At 30.3% G+C, this 18,016-nt stretch overlaps 2 protein-coding genes across 5 annotated transcripts; both read left to right on the forward strand.

Annotated features, from left to right (window-relative positions):
- Window positions 1-582: 582 nt before the first annotated feature.
- Window positions 583-4,685, forward strand: LOC111007414 (nucleolar/coiled-body phosphoprotein). Of its 4 annotated transcripts, none has more exons than XM_022279770.2 (7): window positions 583-932; window positions 1,794-1,858; window positions 2,409-2,437; window positions 2,591-3,378; window positions 3,708-3,797; window positions 3,889-3,950; window positions 4,223-4,685. In XM_022279770.2, the coding sequence occupies exons 1-7, from the start codon at window positions 693-695 to the stop codon at window positions 4,326-4,328; spliced, it is 1,380 nt and encodes a 459-aa protein (XP_022135462.1). In that variant the 5' UTR covers window positions 583-692; the 3' UTR covers window positions 4,329-4,685. The 4 variants fall into 4 exon arrangements, with proteins under 4 accessions (XP_022135462.1, XP_022135461.1, XP_022135460.1 ...); XM_022279769.2 differs by having other exon boundaries at window positions 584-932; window positions 2,406-2,437; XM_022279768.2 differs by having other exon boundaries at window positions 584-932; window positions 2,582-3,378.
- Window positions 4,686-8,047: 3,362 nt separating this feature from the next.
- On the forward strand, window positions 8,048-10,404 carry LOC111007372 (large ribosomal subunit protein uL30y). The gene is made up of 6 exons (XM_022279722.2): window positions 8,048-8,206; window positions 8,328-8,615; window positions 8,700-8,757; window positions 9,562-9,641; window positions 9,754-9,856; window positions 9,962-10,404. Exons 2-6 carry the CDS (start codon window positions 8,332-8,334, stop codon window positions 10,175-10,177), a joined length of 741 nt encoding a protein of 246 aa, XP_022135414.1. The 5' UTR covers window positions 8,048-8,206; window positions 8,328-8,331; the 3' UTR covers window positions 10,178-10,404.
- The last annotated feature ends 7,612 nt before the right edge of the window (window positions 10,405-18,016 follow it).

The following is an 18,016-nucleotide window of genomic DNA, read 5'->3' on the forward strand; positions in this document are numbered from 1 at the left end:
TGTGATTGTCCACGGTAAACTATTTAACATATAGAAACAAGTTAAAACATGAACTTTGGTTCATCTAAAAGTTTAACTTTTATTCAATCTCACAATCTTTTAATCGGACATAAGGATCGTAACCTATTAAGCTAGACTCTGATTGATAAATGAAATTCATTTTCATATGTCATAAAGTTACATCTAAATATTTTAACTAACAAGTTTTAAAATATAATAAAAAGTTTAAATACTATTTTAGTCCCTTTCAAAATGTTTCGGAGGTCTGAGTCTTGTAATCTCAATGTGTTTGTTCGTTTTGATATTTGTACTTCTTAAAAGTGATATTTTGGTTCTTATATATAAAATTTTACATAGTAAAACCCCGAGTACGATCAGAAGGTCGAACTAAAGTAGACGTTTTGAGAGGAAATCAACAAAAATCTAGAGTACAAAAAACAATAATATTAGAAAAAGAAACCGAACTAAACCTCTACATTTAAATGTTATAGAGACATTAGTATATGTAAGTGTATTTTTTGAGTTCAATAACTATAGTATATTTGGAATTGTCGAATCAAATTATAGTACATAGGAAATTTTATCCGATTAGAAAAAAGAAAAAAAAAACGAGGGAAAACCCTGAAAAGGAAATGCCCTAACTCATAAACCCTAGCGGGGATGAAGCAGCCTTCTTCAACGTAACGAGGCGCATGTCCCAAACCCTAACGACCTCTGTAAGTCCTTCTCTTCTGGCATTGAAGCCTCGCCAAGTTCTTCTCTCCCAAACCAATATGACGCGAAAAGCCCGCGCCGAAACCCCCAAGTCCGATCAAGGCGTATCCCTGGAGCCGGAGCAGAGGACCCTTCTTCTTCACGCCGTAGCATTCTATTTGGAGCGCAATGGCTTCTCCAAATCCCTCAAAAAGTTTCGCTCCGAAGCGCAGATTGAGGTCGGTACTCGGTACTTAAAAGCGCTTTTCTCCTACATGTCTGTAAAAAGAAAGTTCAGTTTCACCCATCTCGGTGGACGTGTCCAGTTCTCGAAACGAAAACTTTTTGGTCGTGGTGGTTGATTTTGGTTTTATTCATTGGTTGCCCATTATGAATCATGCAATAGATTTCCGTAGAATGGAGTTGGGGAGTAAATTCTAGTCATGGGCATTCTCATTCTAAATGTTTTATGTTTTATTCTTGTACTTGCTGACAGTGTTCAAGTTTTATCGAACAAGTTTACTGTTAGTTAGTTATTTACAATAACATTCTGTTTTTCTTTAGTGCTGCAAAATTTTGTACTCCCAGAACTTAAGAGTGGAAGTTTCTTACAGTTTTAGACTTTTTTCTTTGGGTACGAATTGAAAAAAATGTAAAATCTAAGTAGAAGAAGGTGCTGTGCGTAGTTACTAAATGGAGAAGTTAAATTAAATTATTTTCATTTGTGGAGTGCGACTATAGAGTTCGCTTTCTCTACTGGCAGGGATACTGTTCTTGAAAGCTTATCATTGCCTAGAGAATATACATATATATTATATATATATATATATATATATTTATTTTTTTTTTTGGTTTTCTAGAGAATGTACATATTAGTTAACCATGTGTATTATTTCTCTTAATGAAAGCTTAGATTTTTTTGTCAATAGAATGCAAAATTATTGGTTTTTGGAAATTGGTTGGTCGCAATATTTAAGTTCTCCACCCTTTAATGAATCTTCTGTTGCAAGAATTTTTCTCCTACTACTCTTTCATTTCGAAAATTAATTTTGTCCATCATCTATGTTGAAACAATTGCCTTTTTGTTGCCATTTGTGCAGAAGGATTCTTCAAAGGATTTCTTGATTAGTCTGGAAGAAATGTGCCACGAGTATTTAAAGAAATGGTAGGACCAGAGCTTCTCCCGATTCTTGTATGTTGAGTTTCACGTTTTTTTTAGTTAATATGAGTCAAGTTATTGATTATCCCTAGTAGAATAGCCCTTCTAAATGCTGTTTTGAGCTTGCTGTATAATGCTGTTTAAGAAAATTAACAAATTGCAAATAATCTGTATGGCTCGGTCTTCTTCTTCTTCTTCTTCTTCTTTTTATTTATTTTTAAATTTTTTGTTTGTTAATTTGAGGAATACAGTTCTGAATAGGTATAAACTGCTAAAGCATGCTTTTACATGGTAATGCATGTATATCATGGATGTTACAGATAACTTATTTTCAAAGCAATTGCTTGGTCTGCAGAGCCTAAAAATCAATGTTCCCATTTTGTTTCATCATAGATGTCCCTAGATTTTTGTATCTATGTTGGAAGTGATAGTATTTGTGACATTGGTTGTTGTCTAGATGCGGACAATCCATCTCCATGCTAATAATGTCATGTTGCATCTCCATCTCCATGGAAATAAATTAATTTACCTAACTTGAAATTCTATTGTGCAGTAGTCAAGCCATCACAACTCAAAATAAACAAGGTATCCTCATGTCGTCTACCTTCTCTAAATTTATTAACTTTTACAATTTAAAAATCTTTGCTATGTTTACTTTTCTTATTTTTAATACCACACGAAATGATTGATTTTAATTGCACATCTCTTTTTGTGATGGATTTGATCTAGTAAATGTAGAAACAGTGAAGGAGGTTGCTGATGATAACGTTCCTGAAGCACAAGAGGAGCCTAAAAAGAAGTCCAAGAATAAAAAAACGAAAAAGGACATGGTTCCTGAAACACATGCTGACACTGTAGAGAAGGAGAAATCAGAATCTGTCCATGTGGAGAGTTTAAAAAATTCCAAGGGCACAGAACCTCCGGAAGGCACTACTGTCCACGAGGAGGCAGGAAAGAAATCTAAGGATAAAAAGAAAAAGAAGAACAAAGAGAAGTTAGAGTCTTGTGCTACAATTTCCGATGACAATGTTTCAGGCGATTCTCAAGCTGTTGACTCCATCACATGGAATGGTAATGCCATAACTCTTGAAGAGAAGGTTGCCAAATCCAAAGCTAAGAAGAAAAAGGATGGCCAACATTTGTGTGACGAAAATTCAAACCAGCTCATGACTGAAAATTTAGAGGGAACTGTGAATAAAAATGGTGGTATCAAGACTGTACATGAAGACGAAAATAACGACCACTCTAAGAAAAGAAAAAGGTTGGCTTCTGAAGATCATGACAGTCATACCGTTGATGAGAAAGTAACTGAAGATGTCAAACGCAGAAAATTAGAAGGTTCAAAAGGATGCAATAATGGCGTGCAGTCCACAAAAGTCAATGCTTCAGTGGAGACTGATGTAAATGCTGGAAGTAGGGGCACAAGCAATGAGCTTTCTCAGCAGACAATTGAGAATGTTGAGAAAACTGCAGAGAGAACTTCTACAAAGAAAGCTATGAAGAAACATTCAAATGGCTCCACTGAGGTATGGTTTATATTGTCATTACGTAGAGATCGACTTCTTCTACCCAAATGCCTTGATGAATGCAATATGCATGCTAAATGCAGAAGATATTGTTGCTAAATATTTTGGATGTAAAACGTTACTTTCGATGGTTTAAAGGGATTACAACTGCGTCAAAGGAGACACTTTAAAGAAGTGAAAAAAACATAATTAACTTGTTACTTAGTGTATCTAAGTTATACCAACTCCATGAGCTTTCTAAATATCTCACAAATAGCTGCTCTTCTGCACCCAAGTTTCATTTACACTGGATCCAAAATCAACTGTACTGATAGACAGCATAATTGCAGCCAAAGACCATCAATGCATTTCAAAGGGTGAAAGTAGATGCCGTGACATTTGCTGATGAGAAACTTGCAGATAATTCTTATTGGGCAAAGGTGTGATTTACAGCTTATTATTGGCCTTTTTGCCGCTGCATTTTTCACCAGGATCTCTTGTTTCTTATTTCCAATCTATCAAACCGTGCAGGGTGGTGCGGAGACTGGGTACGGTGCAAAAGCTCAAGAAGTTCTTGGGCAGGTTAAAGGGAGGTAATTTCCTTTTTCTCTGAATTCTTCTCTTCCATTTCTACTTTTGCGGTTAGTTCCTGTTTAAGGAAAAGGCAGGAGGGTGAGGGAAGGGGGGAACAAATTTTGAAACTCTCAAATTTACTTGTATTCTGAGAGTGAAAAAATGCTGCTGCAATATTGTGAGTCCCTTCATCTTCTTATCAGACAAAACAAAACACATGCGTGGAGGGAGCTTTGTTATATTTTCCAACTTAAAATACAAGCTACTTGACTTATAATTTACTATTTCTCAGGGGTTTTCGACATGAAAAGACCAAGAAGAAGCGTGGGTCGTACCGGGGCGGAGTTATCGATCTGCAATCTCACTCAGTAAAGTTCAATTACTCGGACGATGATTGACCATATGAATGGATTCATCATTCTGATTCTTCACTTATGATCAAATCATGAAGTTTCCATTTTATGAAAATTTTTGATTGTGTGCTCTATTTTCAGTAAACTCTGAAAGGATTAATGCCCCTATATTTATCATCATTTTTTGAAGGAGTCCTTCCAAAAAGTGGTCTATTCCTCATCGATTTTGAACTTATTTTGGTGGCATTTTGTAGCTCTCAAGTGCTCACTCTATTTTATATGATATATTTTCTTAGTTATTGTAACCAGTAGAACAGATTTCATTTTTTTTCCCTGAAAGAATCATAAGCATCTTCCCATGTTTGTATATACATGGGATTTATAGATCATCAATTACAGTTTCATGCTGCTTTGAAATCGATTTGCGAGCAGTCTTTACATTGAATTTATTCTCACAATTTGGGCCTAATGTTGCAAAAACTGTATCTCCAAAGGTAATGAATCTGTAGATTAACTTTTAAATTAAGTTGAATAAAAAACTGGGATAACACAACTAGTCCATTTTGAAATTCAAATTACAAAATTTGCTTAACTATTAAAAATTTACAATATTGTTAAGGGATGGAATCCATAAGAAAATTACCAATGGATCTTTTTTAATATATATTTTAATTAAAAAAAAACACACAAAATCATAAAATCCAATTCCCGAAATTATGGGGTCTCAATAATTTTTTCTTTTTCCTAAACCTCAAATATAATCTATTATTCCTTTCCTGTTTGGTTGGAAATTCGGATTCAGATTCACTGAATCAGATGGATCCAGAAACCTGTTTGGTTAGAAATTCGGATTCAGATTCACTGGATCCAGTGAATACCTTCTACCAAACGCTCACAATTACATAAAAGATGTGCCTTGCCAGTAGAATACTTTTTTCAACAAGTTGCTTGGCATTTTCCGATGTAGGACAACCAACACATAGGTTGTTATTGTGGTTTATCCTACTGTATATCATACAGATCAATGTGATCTCACACATCCTGCTAAATATATTATATAATGGTCGTTGTTATATAATTAGTATATATTTGATAACTGAGTATATAATTATCATACTGTTAAAAAAAATGCCGGAAAAATAAAAGATGTTGGAAAAAAAATAAGGAGATAATTAAAATATGAAAATAATATTTTGAAGAAACTATTAAAAAAATAATGTAGAAAAAATGACCACGTGAAAAAATAAAAGAAAAAGCAAGGAAAAAAATACGTATATATAAGTTCACGCTGGAAATGAAGAATGTACAAAATAAGAGGAACGACGGCAATGGAGGTTTTCCGGCGAGACTTGAAATTGTTTTATCGGTTGAATGTTATGTTATACATAGAATGATTGAAGGGGAAGAATACGGGAATAAATCGATTTTCGAAAATGTGAATATATTCTATTTAATATTTAATATGTGAATTCAAATTTAGCAACTTTTAATTAAAAATCAAATCTAATCAATAAATTCAAAAACAATTTTAATGAAATAAAATAGTAATGATTAAGTGCAAATATGAGATAAACAAAAAAAAAAAAAATTAAAATCTCGAAATTCAAATATGTAAAAAGCTCAAAACTCAAGCTACTATTTTCTAATATAACCTACGGAACAATTCCTCAAAAATATCAGTAAGGAAAAAAAGTCAAGAAATATTTTAGGAAAAAGAAAAATCAATTCTTTCATAAAATATGGACAAATGGGAGGATTTTTTTTTTTTAATAAGAAATTACGAAGGAAAAATCTATATCTATATCTAGAAGGTGGGATGAAATAAACTTTTTAGTTAGTTTTACCATTTTTTCCTCATTAATTTTTAAAAAATTTGATGGCAATTTTGTCATCTCTCCCATTTTCTTACTGTTTTTTTTTATATTTTATTTCCACTCTTACAAATCCCACTTTTATCAAATTTTGTTCTCTCTTGAATCTCTCCTTGTATTTCTTTCTCATTCATTCTTCATTAATTCTTTCTCCACCCATCAAATCTCTTTATTCCTTATTTTCTTTTTTATCTTTTAAAATGATAGACTCACTTCAATTTTCGAATATGAAAAGTTTTATAATCTCTTTTAACTGAGTCTTTAATTTGAAGGGTTGTTTCTCTTATCTCTTTCCAAAAATCACCAAGTATTATTTATGGAACTTGAAAGATTTTCTCTGCTTCTCTTTTTCATTTCTCATATAATTATTGAGGTTTTAAGTCTAAAATGAATTGGCAATGGTAGAGTTCATGCCTAGAAAGCATCGCACCCACCAATTCAACGAGAGTCGTCATAATTGCCAATTTGTATTCTACTAGGATCTTCTCAAAGTATTATCTCAATTTCGATGAAGATCCATTATGTCACGATCCTTTTTGTGAATACTATATGCGCTACAATTTCTCCACTCACGTTGCTGCCATTTCATCTTCCACCATCGATGGTCCTCGACAAGGACAAACCCTCCTTCATATGATCAATTCAATAAATTGGGGAAAATTGTGTGGGTTAGAATCTCAATTGATTTGGTCACCTCGTCGGAACCATCATGTTCGATGGTGGACAAGAGCGATTTGGTGGAGGCAAAGAGGATGAGAGGGATTAGGACGATGGGATATGAATAATGAGTTAATTATTGGTCATCGTTAAAAAAATAGCAACTTATTCTTATTGTTTTTCTTTTTATTCTTTATTTGTTCATTTCATTTTTTCCCTCTAAAAATTAAGAATATAATAATTTTGAAATTTTCAATGATTTGTATATTATATTTTTGTCCTTTTGAATTCAGTTATAGTCGATAGATAATCAAATAAGGTAAGTATAAGATGTAGGAGGTAAAAGTTTAAGTGAAAAAATACGGTTTTTTTAATATCATTCTTAATGGTATTATATTATATTATTTTAATGATATATTTAATAATTAAATTATTTATAATTGACTTTAAATTATAATTATAATAGATGGGGTGTAATTTTTTATTTTAAAAGTATAAATTTTGCATATATATAACGTAACAAAAAAAATAGATATAGGATTATATATAAAAAAATCACAAATATTAATTTAACATTCATAGTATCTTTTGAATTAAATTATATGAGAATTTTATTCGTGAAATAATTTCTAAAAAAATAATGTAAACAAGAATAAAATATTAAAACTAATACCTCTCACTTAAAAAAAAAAAGCTAATTAAATTATAATTTTTTATACTTACTACAAATTTCACGCACATATTTCTCACTAATATTTATAAAATTTTGAGTCAGAAGATCCCATTTATAGATTTATATTTTATACCTTTTAAAATATAATTACAAATATATTTTATGTGATGTGTACAAACTAGGGTATTAAATTTCTCTTAATATTATAATATTTTCCTATGTTTTTATTTGTGGATTCAACGGAGGTTTTATAGTATCACAAAATAATCGATAAAATATAAAAATATCAATAATTTTTTTTTTTTGAAATAACGATGTTAATAATTTAAAAGATATTTATTGAAAATTTTCATAATTTCTAAAAAACATATCTATTAGCATCCACATTTTATTAATATTTCCATATCAAAATTTACCGTTCAAAAAGAAAGACTCTCTAGTTATAATAAGAAAATATCAGAGTTGAGTTATATTATAGAACTTAACTTATTCTACCGAAAAAGAAAAAGAAAAGAAAAGAAGAAAAAAGGAAAAAGAAAAAAGAAGTTCACTTATTCTGACGGCCAGGATTAGGTTAAATTGAGTAGGGGATTGTGAGCCGTCGATATTCTGGGCCTCAAACCAAAGGGACCTTACAAAACCCTAAAGCCTCTCTCATTCTTCCATTCTCTGCGCCTGAGCTCTTGCGGCCGATCCCAACCTCGAGCAACAGCTGAAGAAAAGTATGCCTCTCAATCTCTTTCCCCTTCTCTCGCGTTTCTCTTTTGTTTTGTATTTGGTTTTTATGATTTTGTGATTTTGTTCTTACTGTGTTTGGTTTCTTCCTTCGGCGCCGTCGTTCAGAGAGATGAGTGGGGAAGGAGTGAAGGGAGGGCCGGTGGTTCCGGAGTCCGTGTTGAAGAAGCGGAAGAGGAATGAGGAATGGGCTTTGGCTGAGAAGAAAGATCTAGAGGCGTCTAAGAAGAAGAGCGCTGAGAACAGAAAATTGATCTATAACAGGGCTAAACTCTATGCTAAAGAGTATGATGAGCAGCAGAAGGAGCTGATTCGCCTCAAGCGCGAGGCTAAACTCAAGGGAGGATTTTATGTCGACCCTGAAGCCAAGCTTCTGTTTATCGTCAGGATCCGAGGGTAAGTTATTTGATGCCAAAGCGTTTCTTTTGGGTTGCTTGAATCGTTGTTTTAATTGTTCTGATTGTGTTTCTGGATTTTCAGTATCAATGCCATTGACCCCAAGACCAGAAAGATTCTGCAGCTTCTGCGTTTGAGACAGGTATCAAGTTTATCCATTGATTGTGTTACCAAGTTTTATAATTTGAAAATTTCTTCACGTGTTTTCTTTTGTTCATTTATTTGATTTTCAATTTTATCATACAAAACATGAATATATCCATGTATATTTTTTACACACAATCTGTGTTAGTGAATTCACTTCTTGGGAAAGATCTGAGTTAGGCAAGTAGCTTTGATTTAGTAGGAATTCAAACATCAAAGAACCATAAGTAGTGAATGGTATACCATGCTTCAGGTTCTCTGTACGAACATATAAGTGACACTTCAAAGATAAGTTTAGGCTTCTATGTAGGATTTGGGTTTTGAACCTATTATCCATCAGACTTCCATCTTATGCGAATTGACTTCTTATGAATTCTTGTGACGGTTTATACTGTTGTGTTTTGTCTATGAAAGGCCATGTCCTATACAACGTAATTTTTTTTTTCATTCCTGGTCATACTTCTGTCATCCAAGCATTATTTTTGGTAGTCTTTTCTTTAATGATTTTGTATCTTAATGTTTAATGGTGAGTAAGGTTGTGCCACTTGATTAATTTCTGAGTCTTACTGTGTATATTCAATGTTTAAACATTTTATGTTGAAACACGATTATCATTATTACTTATTTCAATTTGGTTCATTATACTGAGCAATGTTTTTTATAGACCTATAATTCTACTAATAACACACTGTGTGCATTTTGTGGGTAATGCATTTCTTTTCACAATTTTTTGCTTTTTGTCGCAACTAATTCACTTTGTTATATATATATACTCACTCTTTTGATTACCATTTCTGTTCAGATTTTCAATGGTGTCTTTTTGAAAGTGAACAAGGCAACATTGAATATGTTGCACAGAGTGGAGCCTTATGTCACATACGGGTAAGTATAGTATTTTCTGCACTTCTGCCTCAACTTGCCGTTTTGATTTCTTTGAGATCATTAGTGGACATCAGAATTAACTCATCTCGTTTCTATGAACTGATAATTCCAGGTATCCCAATTTGAAGAGTGTTAGAGAACTGATTTACAAGAGAGGCTATGGAAAACTCAACAAGCGAAGAACTGCTTTGACTGACAACTCCATCATAGAGCAGGTTTATAACTTGATACGAACATCGTTATATTCTGTACAAGCATACTGATTTTTATCAGAATCTTATTTCCTACAAGTTTGTCCATAACCTTTCCTCTTTTTCCAGGCTCTTGGGAAATTTGGCATAATTTGCACAGAAGACCTCATCCACGAGATTATGACAGTGGGACCCCATTTTAAGGAGGCAAACAATTTCCTCTGGCCCTTCAAACTGAAAGCTCCTCTTGGTGGTTTGAAGAAGAAGAGAAATCACTATGTTGAAGGTGGTGACGCCGGTAACCGTGAAAACTTCATCAACGAGCTTATCAGAAGGATGAATTAAGATACGTTTTTGCGTCGTCTCCCAGAGTTCCTACTTGGCTTTGGGAAAAACTCCTAGTAGGTTTGTCATTGGAAGTATCGTTTTGGGAATCAGAACATTTTACTTGTTAGTGTACTTTTTTTATCTTCTATGTTGAGAATGGTTTAAATTTTGCTATAATTAATCAGCGAATCTTTTAAAATTTTGGTTTACCCTTTGGAATTTAAATGCCAGGACTCTTCATGTTCTCTTGATTGTCATGTTCTATGCTGAGATCGTTACTCTGAATTCTCTGAAGTAGTAAATATCTGCAACTTTGCATGATGGTGATTTTCGTGAGAGGAAAAATTATGGATACGGCCAAAACATTCTTAGTCCTCTCTCATGTTTGGGAATTACTTGTCTGTATTTATTGATATGTCTTTTGATTTTAAATCATCTGGCTGGGTTGCACACTCAATTGGTTTTGTGATGAAATTTATGCTGATAGGCAGCGAGTCGGATCCTTTACCTCCTATCTAGAAAACTGCCTTTCTTACTTATTGGATGCACTAATAAATGAGGAGTCAAATGCTAATTCTACATTGATAAGAGATCGAGGATCTTAATCTTTGTCAAGAATGAACTTCTTGTAAATGAAGAACTTCCACTATTGACTCTTTATTTTAAACATTGTGTTAATAATTTCTTCCAAACAAAAGAAATTTGTTTATTGTTTTCTGGTTTCAAATGAAAAGAAATTTCAATTTCCACTTGCATTACACGTGAAGGCTGAAATCCATACTTCAATAATCCTTAAACAGTGCAAGTAAACAGTTCCAGAATTACAACAATATAATAATTATGGAAAAAAAAAGCTTATTTTGTTTAAGTATCTTGTATTATTTTTAATTTTAGATAAAAATTAATTTACAAATAGTTTAATATTCGCGATATTATTTTGTTTTTTTTGTAATAATGTTAAGACGTCTTTTTCACTTAAATGATGAATACGAGTTTTGAAGCAATCAATAATTTAAAAAATTTTATAAAGTGTAATATATTCAAAATTTTTATAAAAATTTGTAGACCAACAAAAATATGTAATTCACTGTATATATACTTTTTTCTAAAGTTAAATTATAAACTCATCTCTAAACTTTTAATTTTGTATTTAAACGTTTATTTTGGTAAGGATCTAACGCTTTTAAAATTTTAAAATCTGTTAGATATAAAATTAAAAATTCAAGTAAATGAATAAATAATTTTATTTTAGAAAATTATGCTTATTCACTTCAGTATTTTTCCAACTTCATTTGAACTCTCAGTCAAATTAAAAAACAAAAACAAAAAGTTGAAAACTACCTTATTTTTTATTTTTAATTGGACTTGAATTTTAAAAAATAGGTGAAATAAGAAATAAAGGAGCGAAAGCAGTGTCTGCACACTAAATAAAATCATCATCAAACATCAAAGGAGAAGTTATATATTTTATCCAATTCAACAATTAAATTTATAATTTAACTTTTATTGAAAACATAAACTTGCTACCACGTGTCACGCAGTGGTTTCTGCCGGAGAAAAGGCAGAGATGCCGTGTTCCGTCGTACGCCGGACACGTGTTCACAAATTTCTCTTCAAAATGCGAACCAGAGAGAGAGAGAGAGAGAGAGAGAGAGAGGCGGAGAGAGATGGAGGGGAACGACGAACGACGGAAGCAGCTTCAAGAACAACAATCAAATTCAAATTCAAATTCAAAATCAAACAACGAAGATACCTCTGAAACCAAAGGCGGCGGCGAAAAGAATGCGATCGATCCAACGACTAAGCTCTTGATTCGTGAAGCAATGGTCACTGGCGAAGGCGGCGCCGAAGCCGCCTCCGATTATCTGGTGGTGTCCGATCCGTGAATAAAATTGACTCCTCTCTCGAATGAATGAAGACGGAGAAATGAAGGTCGATTTTGAAAAATGGTCTCAAAAATCAAAATCAGTTGCTGCTCTCCAGATTTCTCTCTGTGTTTCTAATTTCTATGTATGATTCCCTTTTTTACAATCCAATCTGCAGAGCGATAGTGCGTTGTAAATGCTAATCTACTTCGTTTTTCATCCATTTAGAAGCTCAAAACAACATGATAAATTTTTAATACATTGAAAAAAAAAAATTCAATTTCTATCCCCAAAACTTAACTTGGTAAGTTTGTATCAATTCTTACCTAAAAGGCTTTCAAGTCGGATAGAGCTGATTCTACGAATAGGATCCAGCACTGGTGTTCGAAAAGTAGTAAGTTCCAATTTTCATTTTAATAAAAAAAAAAAAAGTTAAAAAATAACAATTTAAAGGATAGTGTATGCGTGTCACATTCTTGATTTGACCCTATGCAACAATCAAGTAATCCAATATAAATATCTGAACATTTTGATAAACAATTATAAGGGATAACATTATACATCAAATTAAGATAAACATTATCCGTAAATTTAAGCATAGTCATTAGTTAAAATACTATCAAAAGTCAAAGTTATAAAATTTGAGTTTGGAAAATGTTTAGAAAGATATTAAATTTTTAGAGAGAAAAAAATATGAAATGAATATTTTTCACTTAAAAAATGACCACTTTTTTTTAACCACCCAACCAATCAATACCATCACTAGATTTTCATGTTAATTAATTTTTCTAAAATAAAACAATAAACACAAAATAGCTATTAATTTTTAGAAAAAATGTCTCTTACAAATTTTTTATTTTTGAGTACAATATAGGTGGGGGTTCAAACTCACAAACTATTGATTTGAGATATGTACCAATCAGTGCAGAACTATCCTCGCTTTTATATTTATTCATTAATTGTTACTGTGTATGTATGTATATATTTTAAAGAATTCTTAAATTAAATATATGCTATGATTGCCCTTTTATTATGTATTAATGAGGTTTAAATTATTACCATTTGGTATTCTAATATTTTCCTTTAATATTTACATTGTCTTAAGAGATCGGAAAATGTTGCGTTGGGCAGGTTAGTTCGAAAAAGATTTTTAAAAAATATGTACCGTCACCAAAAAATTATAATATTTTATTTAGTAGACATTTGAAATAAAGTTTGATTGATTTTACATATTATCATTTTAATGATAATAAACAAAGAAAATTTTTCATAATTTCTAGAATCCCCCCCCCCCCCCCCCCCCCGCAACCACATTATTGGGGAAAATATTGTAATTCATATTCATATGATATTTTTTTTAGGACGTGATGTGACAAAATAATACTGAATTTTCATTTCTAAGATTTTATTACTTTACACTATGGTAGAGAAATTGAATTGTATTTTTTATTTTTAGATTTTCTTAATCAAATGGATTTATTGAATATTTCGTTTAACAATATATATGTGATCTAGATAGTAGAAATTTTGAAGACAATAACATTATGTTTTTTGTATTTTGTATTCTAAATTTGAACTTTTAAAGTGTGAAATTACATTAAAACAAGATAGAATTTTTGACAAAGATAAATTAATTTCAGTTTTGTTAAAATTAAAATATGAATTATATAATATTATAAAATAATAATTAGACAAAATTTATAACATATAGGTTAATAAATTAATTAATGTTATTTTAAATTAAACTAAACTAAATAGTTGTAACTACCAGTAATTTACAATTACAAAACATACCTTGGACAATTTTTAATTTTTAATTCAATTTTCAAATATGCTACTAAACATATTATTCGAAAACATAAAATAAAACCAAATTTCATTGAATAACTTATTTTTGTTTTCAAGTCACCAATTAAATCACCCTAACCTTTTTTTTTTTAAATATTGTATATATATATAATATATATATATAAATAAATAAAAAGGGTAAAAGAGAAGGAAAAACAAAGAAATGACCCTGATTTGACAGCACTCTGGATCGGGTTACAATTGGGCCCGGGTTTACCCGCCTGCTGTTTACATTTATTTTATTTTTTAAATTATACGTGTGTAATATAATTTCTTTTGAAAAAAAAATTATTTTCCAAAATATCTATTTTATCTAACTAAAAAGATTCTAATTCATACAAGATTTAAATTTCACTTTGAATTTTTATGTTTATGTTTATTTTATCATGATCTCTAAATTTTAAGTGTCCATACGTTTTTAGTACTAAGATATCTATTTTAGTTTCTGAATTCTTTAAACCATAAATATTTTGGCCCTTGTAATGTTTTATCAGCCACATCATCGGGTTCAAAGTTCAAAGGCCGGTCCAAGTCCAGTCTAATCTCAATCCAAGTCCGGTCCAAGGTCAACGTTTGATCGGTCCGACTCAGTCCAACCCAGTCCATCCATAAATTAGATTGGATATAGATCTTTGATTTTCAAATTGAGGCCAACCCGTTTGGACCATATTTGGATCGGCTCATTGAACCGGCCCAAAGATCCGATCCAATATTTATTAATATTTATATTATATAATATTAATGTATTATTTATTATAAAAAATAAATAACACATATGATAGGATGACATGCAACAACTTGGTTACCACCCTATTAAATAGAATCATGTTACCAACAAACTTTCCAGCTTCGCAATATCTAATTTAAACGAACAAACTCTCCAATATCTAATTTAAATTGTTTTGAAACATCTTATGAATAAACTCTCCAGCTTCCCTATATCTTATTTAAATCTTATGTTTTTGAGAATTACAAAAGATTTGAAAGGTTACAATATTTTAAAATTCAAAATTTAAAATTATTTTAAACATATCTAATATTTAGGTTGTAATTTTTAAAATTTTTAATATAAAATTTTGTTATAAATATCAACCTCCTCTCCTTTTTTTTTCACTCAAATTCTAATTCTCAATCTCAATTTCTTTCTAATTCTCAATCTCAAATTCTCTCAAGTTTCAATTCAAAGCGTTTAAGTTTTCAATTTTTCTTGTAGTTAACCTCTGTTAATCTCAAATTATTTCTGTTTCAATTTAAAAAAAATAACAAAAAAATATATCAAAAATTATATAAAAATACATATTCTAGAATTATAAAAAAAAACTCAGTTTGGAAATTATTTAAAATTTAAAATTTAAATCTTGTTTGAGCCGGGCTTGGACCCGTCCAACCACTCAAACCTAGGCTCATAGCCCAATCCATGGGCCTAAGTTGAGGCCCGTAGGACTTGGGCCTAAGCCAAACTTGGACCATTACTTCTTTAGACTGGGTCGACCCGGCCCGACCCAATGATGAGGCTGAACGTCTTGTCACTTAATATTTATCTACTTACTACTTATCTCAGGTAATTTATGTTGCTCGAATACAGACTCAAAATTAGTACAGTACTAAACATATTGGAAGTCTATGTATTCACGTGTTAAATAATCAATAATGTAAACTAAAATAGATATATTGAAAGTTTAGAAATGTAACCAAAGTTTTAAACCTTAACTTAATGATTTTGTAAGTTAAACTTAGATAATTTGGTTTAGAAATAAATTTTAGCACACAATTTTTAACTTAACAAAATGATTTGTTAATTTTAGGATACATTTTTCTAGTTGCAACATTAATAGTTATTCAATAATAAGCAAAAATGAATTAACTACTATGGATTCATTTTTTTTTCCTTTTCTTGAGTAATTACTATGCCTTCACTTATGGGTTTTTAGGACAAGTGAATTAATTAAAGTAATTTGGAAGAATATGGAAGGAACGCGAAATATTAAAATTTAAAGAATTATAAAGAGATTATTTGAATTTGAGAGTCAAGTTTATTAATTAATTAAAAAAAATTAAAATGGGTGAAAACGATATGTGATGGGAAGATGATATGTAACTTTCAGAGAAACATGGTAGACCAAACAATTGACCATCAAAAACCATATGATAAAAAAATAAAACATGTTTATATTTTGTGGTCAAAGTAAAGGTTGATGTGGCCAAATCCATTATCTCTATCTTAGATTTGACAAAAAATTCATAGGGAATTAAAAAAGTTAAACTCACATGTGTAATTTCCTTATTAAATTAATTTATGTTAAACAAATTTTTTTTTACTTTTTTTTAGTAAAATAGTAGATACAAGTGAAAATTGTACCAACAACTTTTTATTCGAAAATATATACTTTAATAAAAAATATCTCTTATTTACATCTAAATTAACCAATAATATTATTGGTCAATATTCTGGCCCATAAACTTAATAATTTAAATTAAAGTCAACTCATTTTTAATATGTTTTGTAGTTTCAAAATTGAAATATGATTTCAACTGGGTTCAAAATTTAAATATTTGAAGTTTGAAAAAAAAAAAAAAGATAAATATAGAAGTTGAACGACACAAACTTTTTTCGTTAGGATTAGGATTTAAACATAGAATTTTTAAGGGATGTTATCGACGATTTAAATATTTAAAGTTGAAAAAAAAATATTTTGTACCTAATTAAAATGTACAATTTACCAAGTGAAAAGTGAAGATTTTTCATCAACATCGAGAGGTGAAGGTTAAAGCCTACAATTTTTTAGTCAATAATATATGTCTTTAACTAGTTGAGTTATATTGATATTAATAAATAAAAAAATATATGGTGAAAAATGAAGATTTTTTTTTAACAATATGAAAGGTGAGGGTTAAACCTCCGATCTTTTAGTCAATAATATATGTCTATGTCTTGACTAGTTGAGATATATTGATATTGGTAGATGAAAAATTAATATAGGTTAGATAAGAATCATGGTTATTAACTCTTCATAATCACGTTGCATTAAAATTTAATCTAAATTAGGTAAGGATCATGGTTATTAACTCTTCGTAATCACGTTGAATTAAAATTTAATCTTGTTGTCAACATGAACATAGTTAAGGTACCTTAATCCTTCACTTGAGGTCAGAAGTTCGATCTTCTATACCTATATTTGTTGTATTTAAAAAAATTAATTTGGTTAATGTTTACCATTTTAATAAATTTACAATTGGATTTCAAAATAGACGGCTTTTCTCTGCAATCCCACGCGTTTTCTTACTTTCCCCTCTATATCCCTTGTATTTAATTATAACTTTTAAGATTACGTTTTTTTTCTCACTTTTTTTTTTATATTGAAAAATCATCAAAACTGAAAAGAATAGCTTTGAATAAATCTTTTAAGAACTAACATTTTGACCAAAATTAAACTATAATGTCTTATTGCTCTAAAATATCACCTATTTTCATAGCAGACATTCAATGGACATGAGAATAAATTTTTATATGTAAAAATTGAACCCATAAAAATTACAATATTATCTTTAGTAGCAGGTACCTAGCCATAATAAGAACTCAATCTTCAGTTCGAATCCCTACACTATTAATCGTAAAATAAAAAAAAATAAAAAATCCCAAGTCCAATTTAATTTGGCCAAAATTGAGGTCAAAAAATTGATTTAAAAAATAACATTAGGTTATAAAATAAGAAAAGAAATTTACACAAATATTTCCCTTTAGGATATTACATTTACAAAGGTTGGTAGGAAAAGAGGATTCGAACTTGTCATCTATGTTCAGACTGGCATTATATAATTCATCAATCTAACTTTATTTATTAGTATCCATATTAATTCATCAGAAATTTAATTGATTTAAAGAATTATCCTACTATAACATTTCTAGTTTATCAAACCAAAAATGGGGAAAAAAAAGAGACCCTTCTAGTTGCATTAATAATTTCATTTTTGAATATAAACAAAATTTTTCTTGCGGGTTTGATGATATTCAGCATATTGTTCTAGAATCTAGAATATTCCAGCACCCAAATCAAACACATAAATGAAATCAATCACTAAAAAGGCATGCAAATTAACATACAAACAAACGCAGAAGAAGAAGAAGAAGAAGAAGAAGAAGAAG

The sequence above is a fragment of the Momordica charantia genome (assembly GCF_013281855.1).
Source record: "Momordica charantia cultivar OHB3-1 chromosome 6 unlocalized genomic scaffold, Mcharantia_2.0 BLBB01000006.1, whole genome shotgun sequence".
NCBI lineage: Eukaryota > Viridiplantae > Streptophyta > Magnoliopsida > Cucurbitales > Cucurbitaceae > Momordica > Momordica charantia.

Bases quoted from the DNA above. Each gene is read 5' to 3' on its own strand.
- LOC111007414 (XM_022279767.2), top strand. From the start codon at position 693: ATGTCCCAAACCCTAACGACCTCTGTAAGTCCTTCTCTTCTGGCATTG. The intron at 2,438-2,581 runs GTATCCTCATGT...GATTTGATCTAG, and splicing joins CACAACTCAAAATAAACAAG to TAAATGTAGAAACAGTGAAG. The intron at 3,379-3,707 runs GTATGGTTTATA...GCATAATTGCAG, and splicing joins ATTCAAATGGCTCCACTGAG to CCAAAGACCATCAATGCATT.
- LOC111007372 (XM_022279722.2), top strand. From the start codon at position 8,332: ATGAGTGGGGAAGGAGTGAAGGGAGGGCCGGTGGTTCCGGAGTCCGTG. The intron at 9,642-9,753 runs GTAAGTATAGTA...TGATAATTCCAG, and splicing joins GAGCCTTATGTCACATACGG to GTATCCCAATTTGAAGAGTG. The intron at 9,857-9,961 runs GTTTATAACTTG...CTCTTTTTCCAG, and splicing joins ACAACTCCATCATAGAGCAG to GCTCTTGGGAAATTTGGCAT.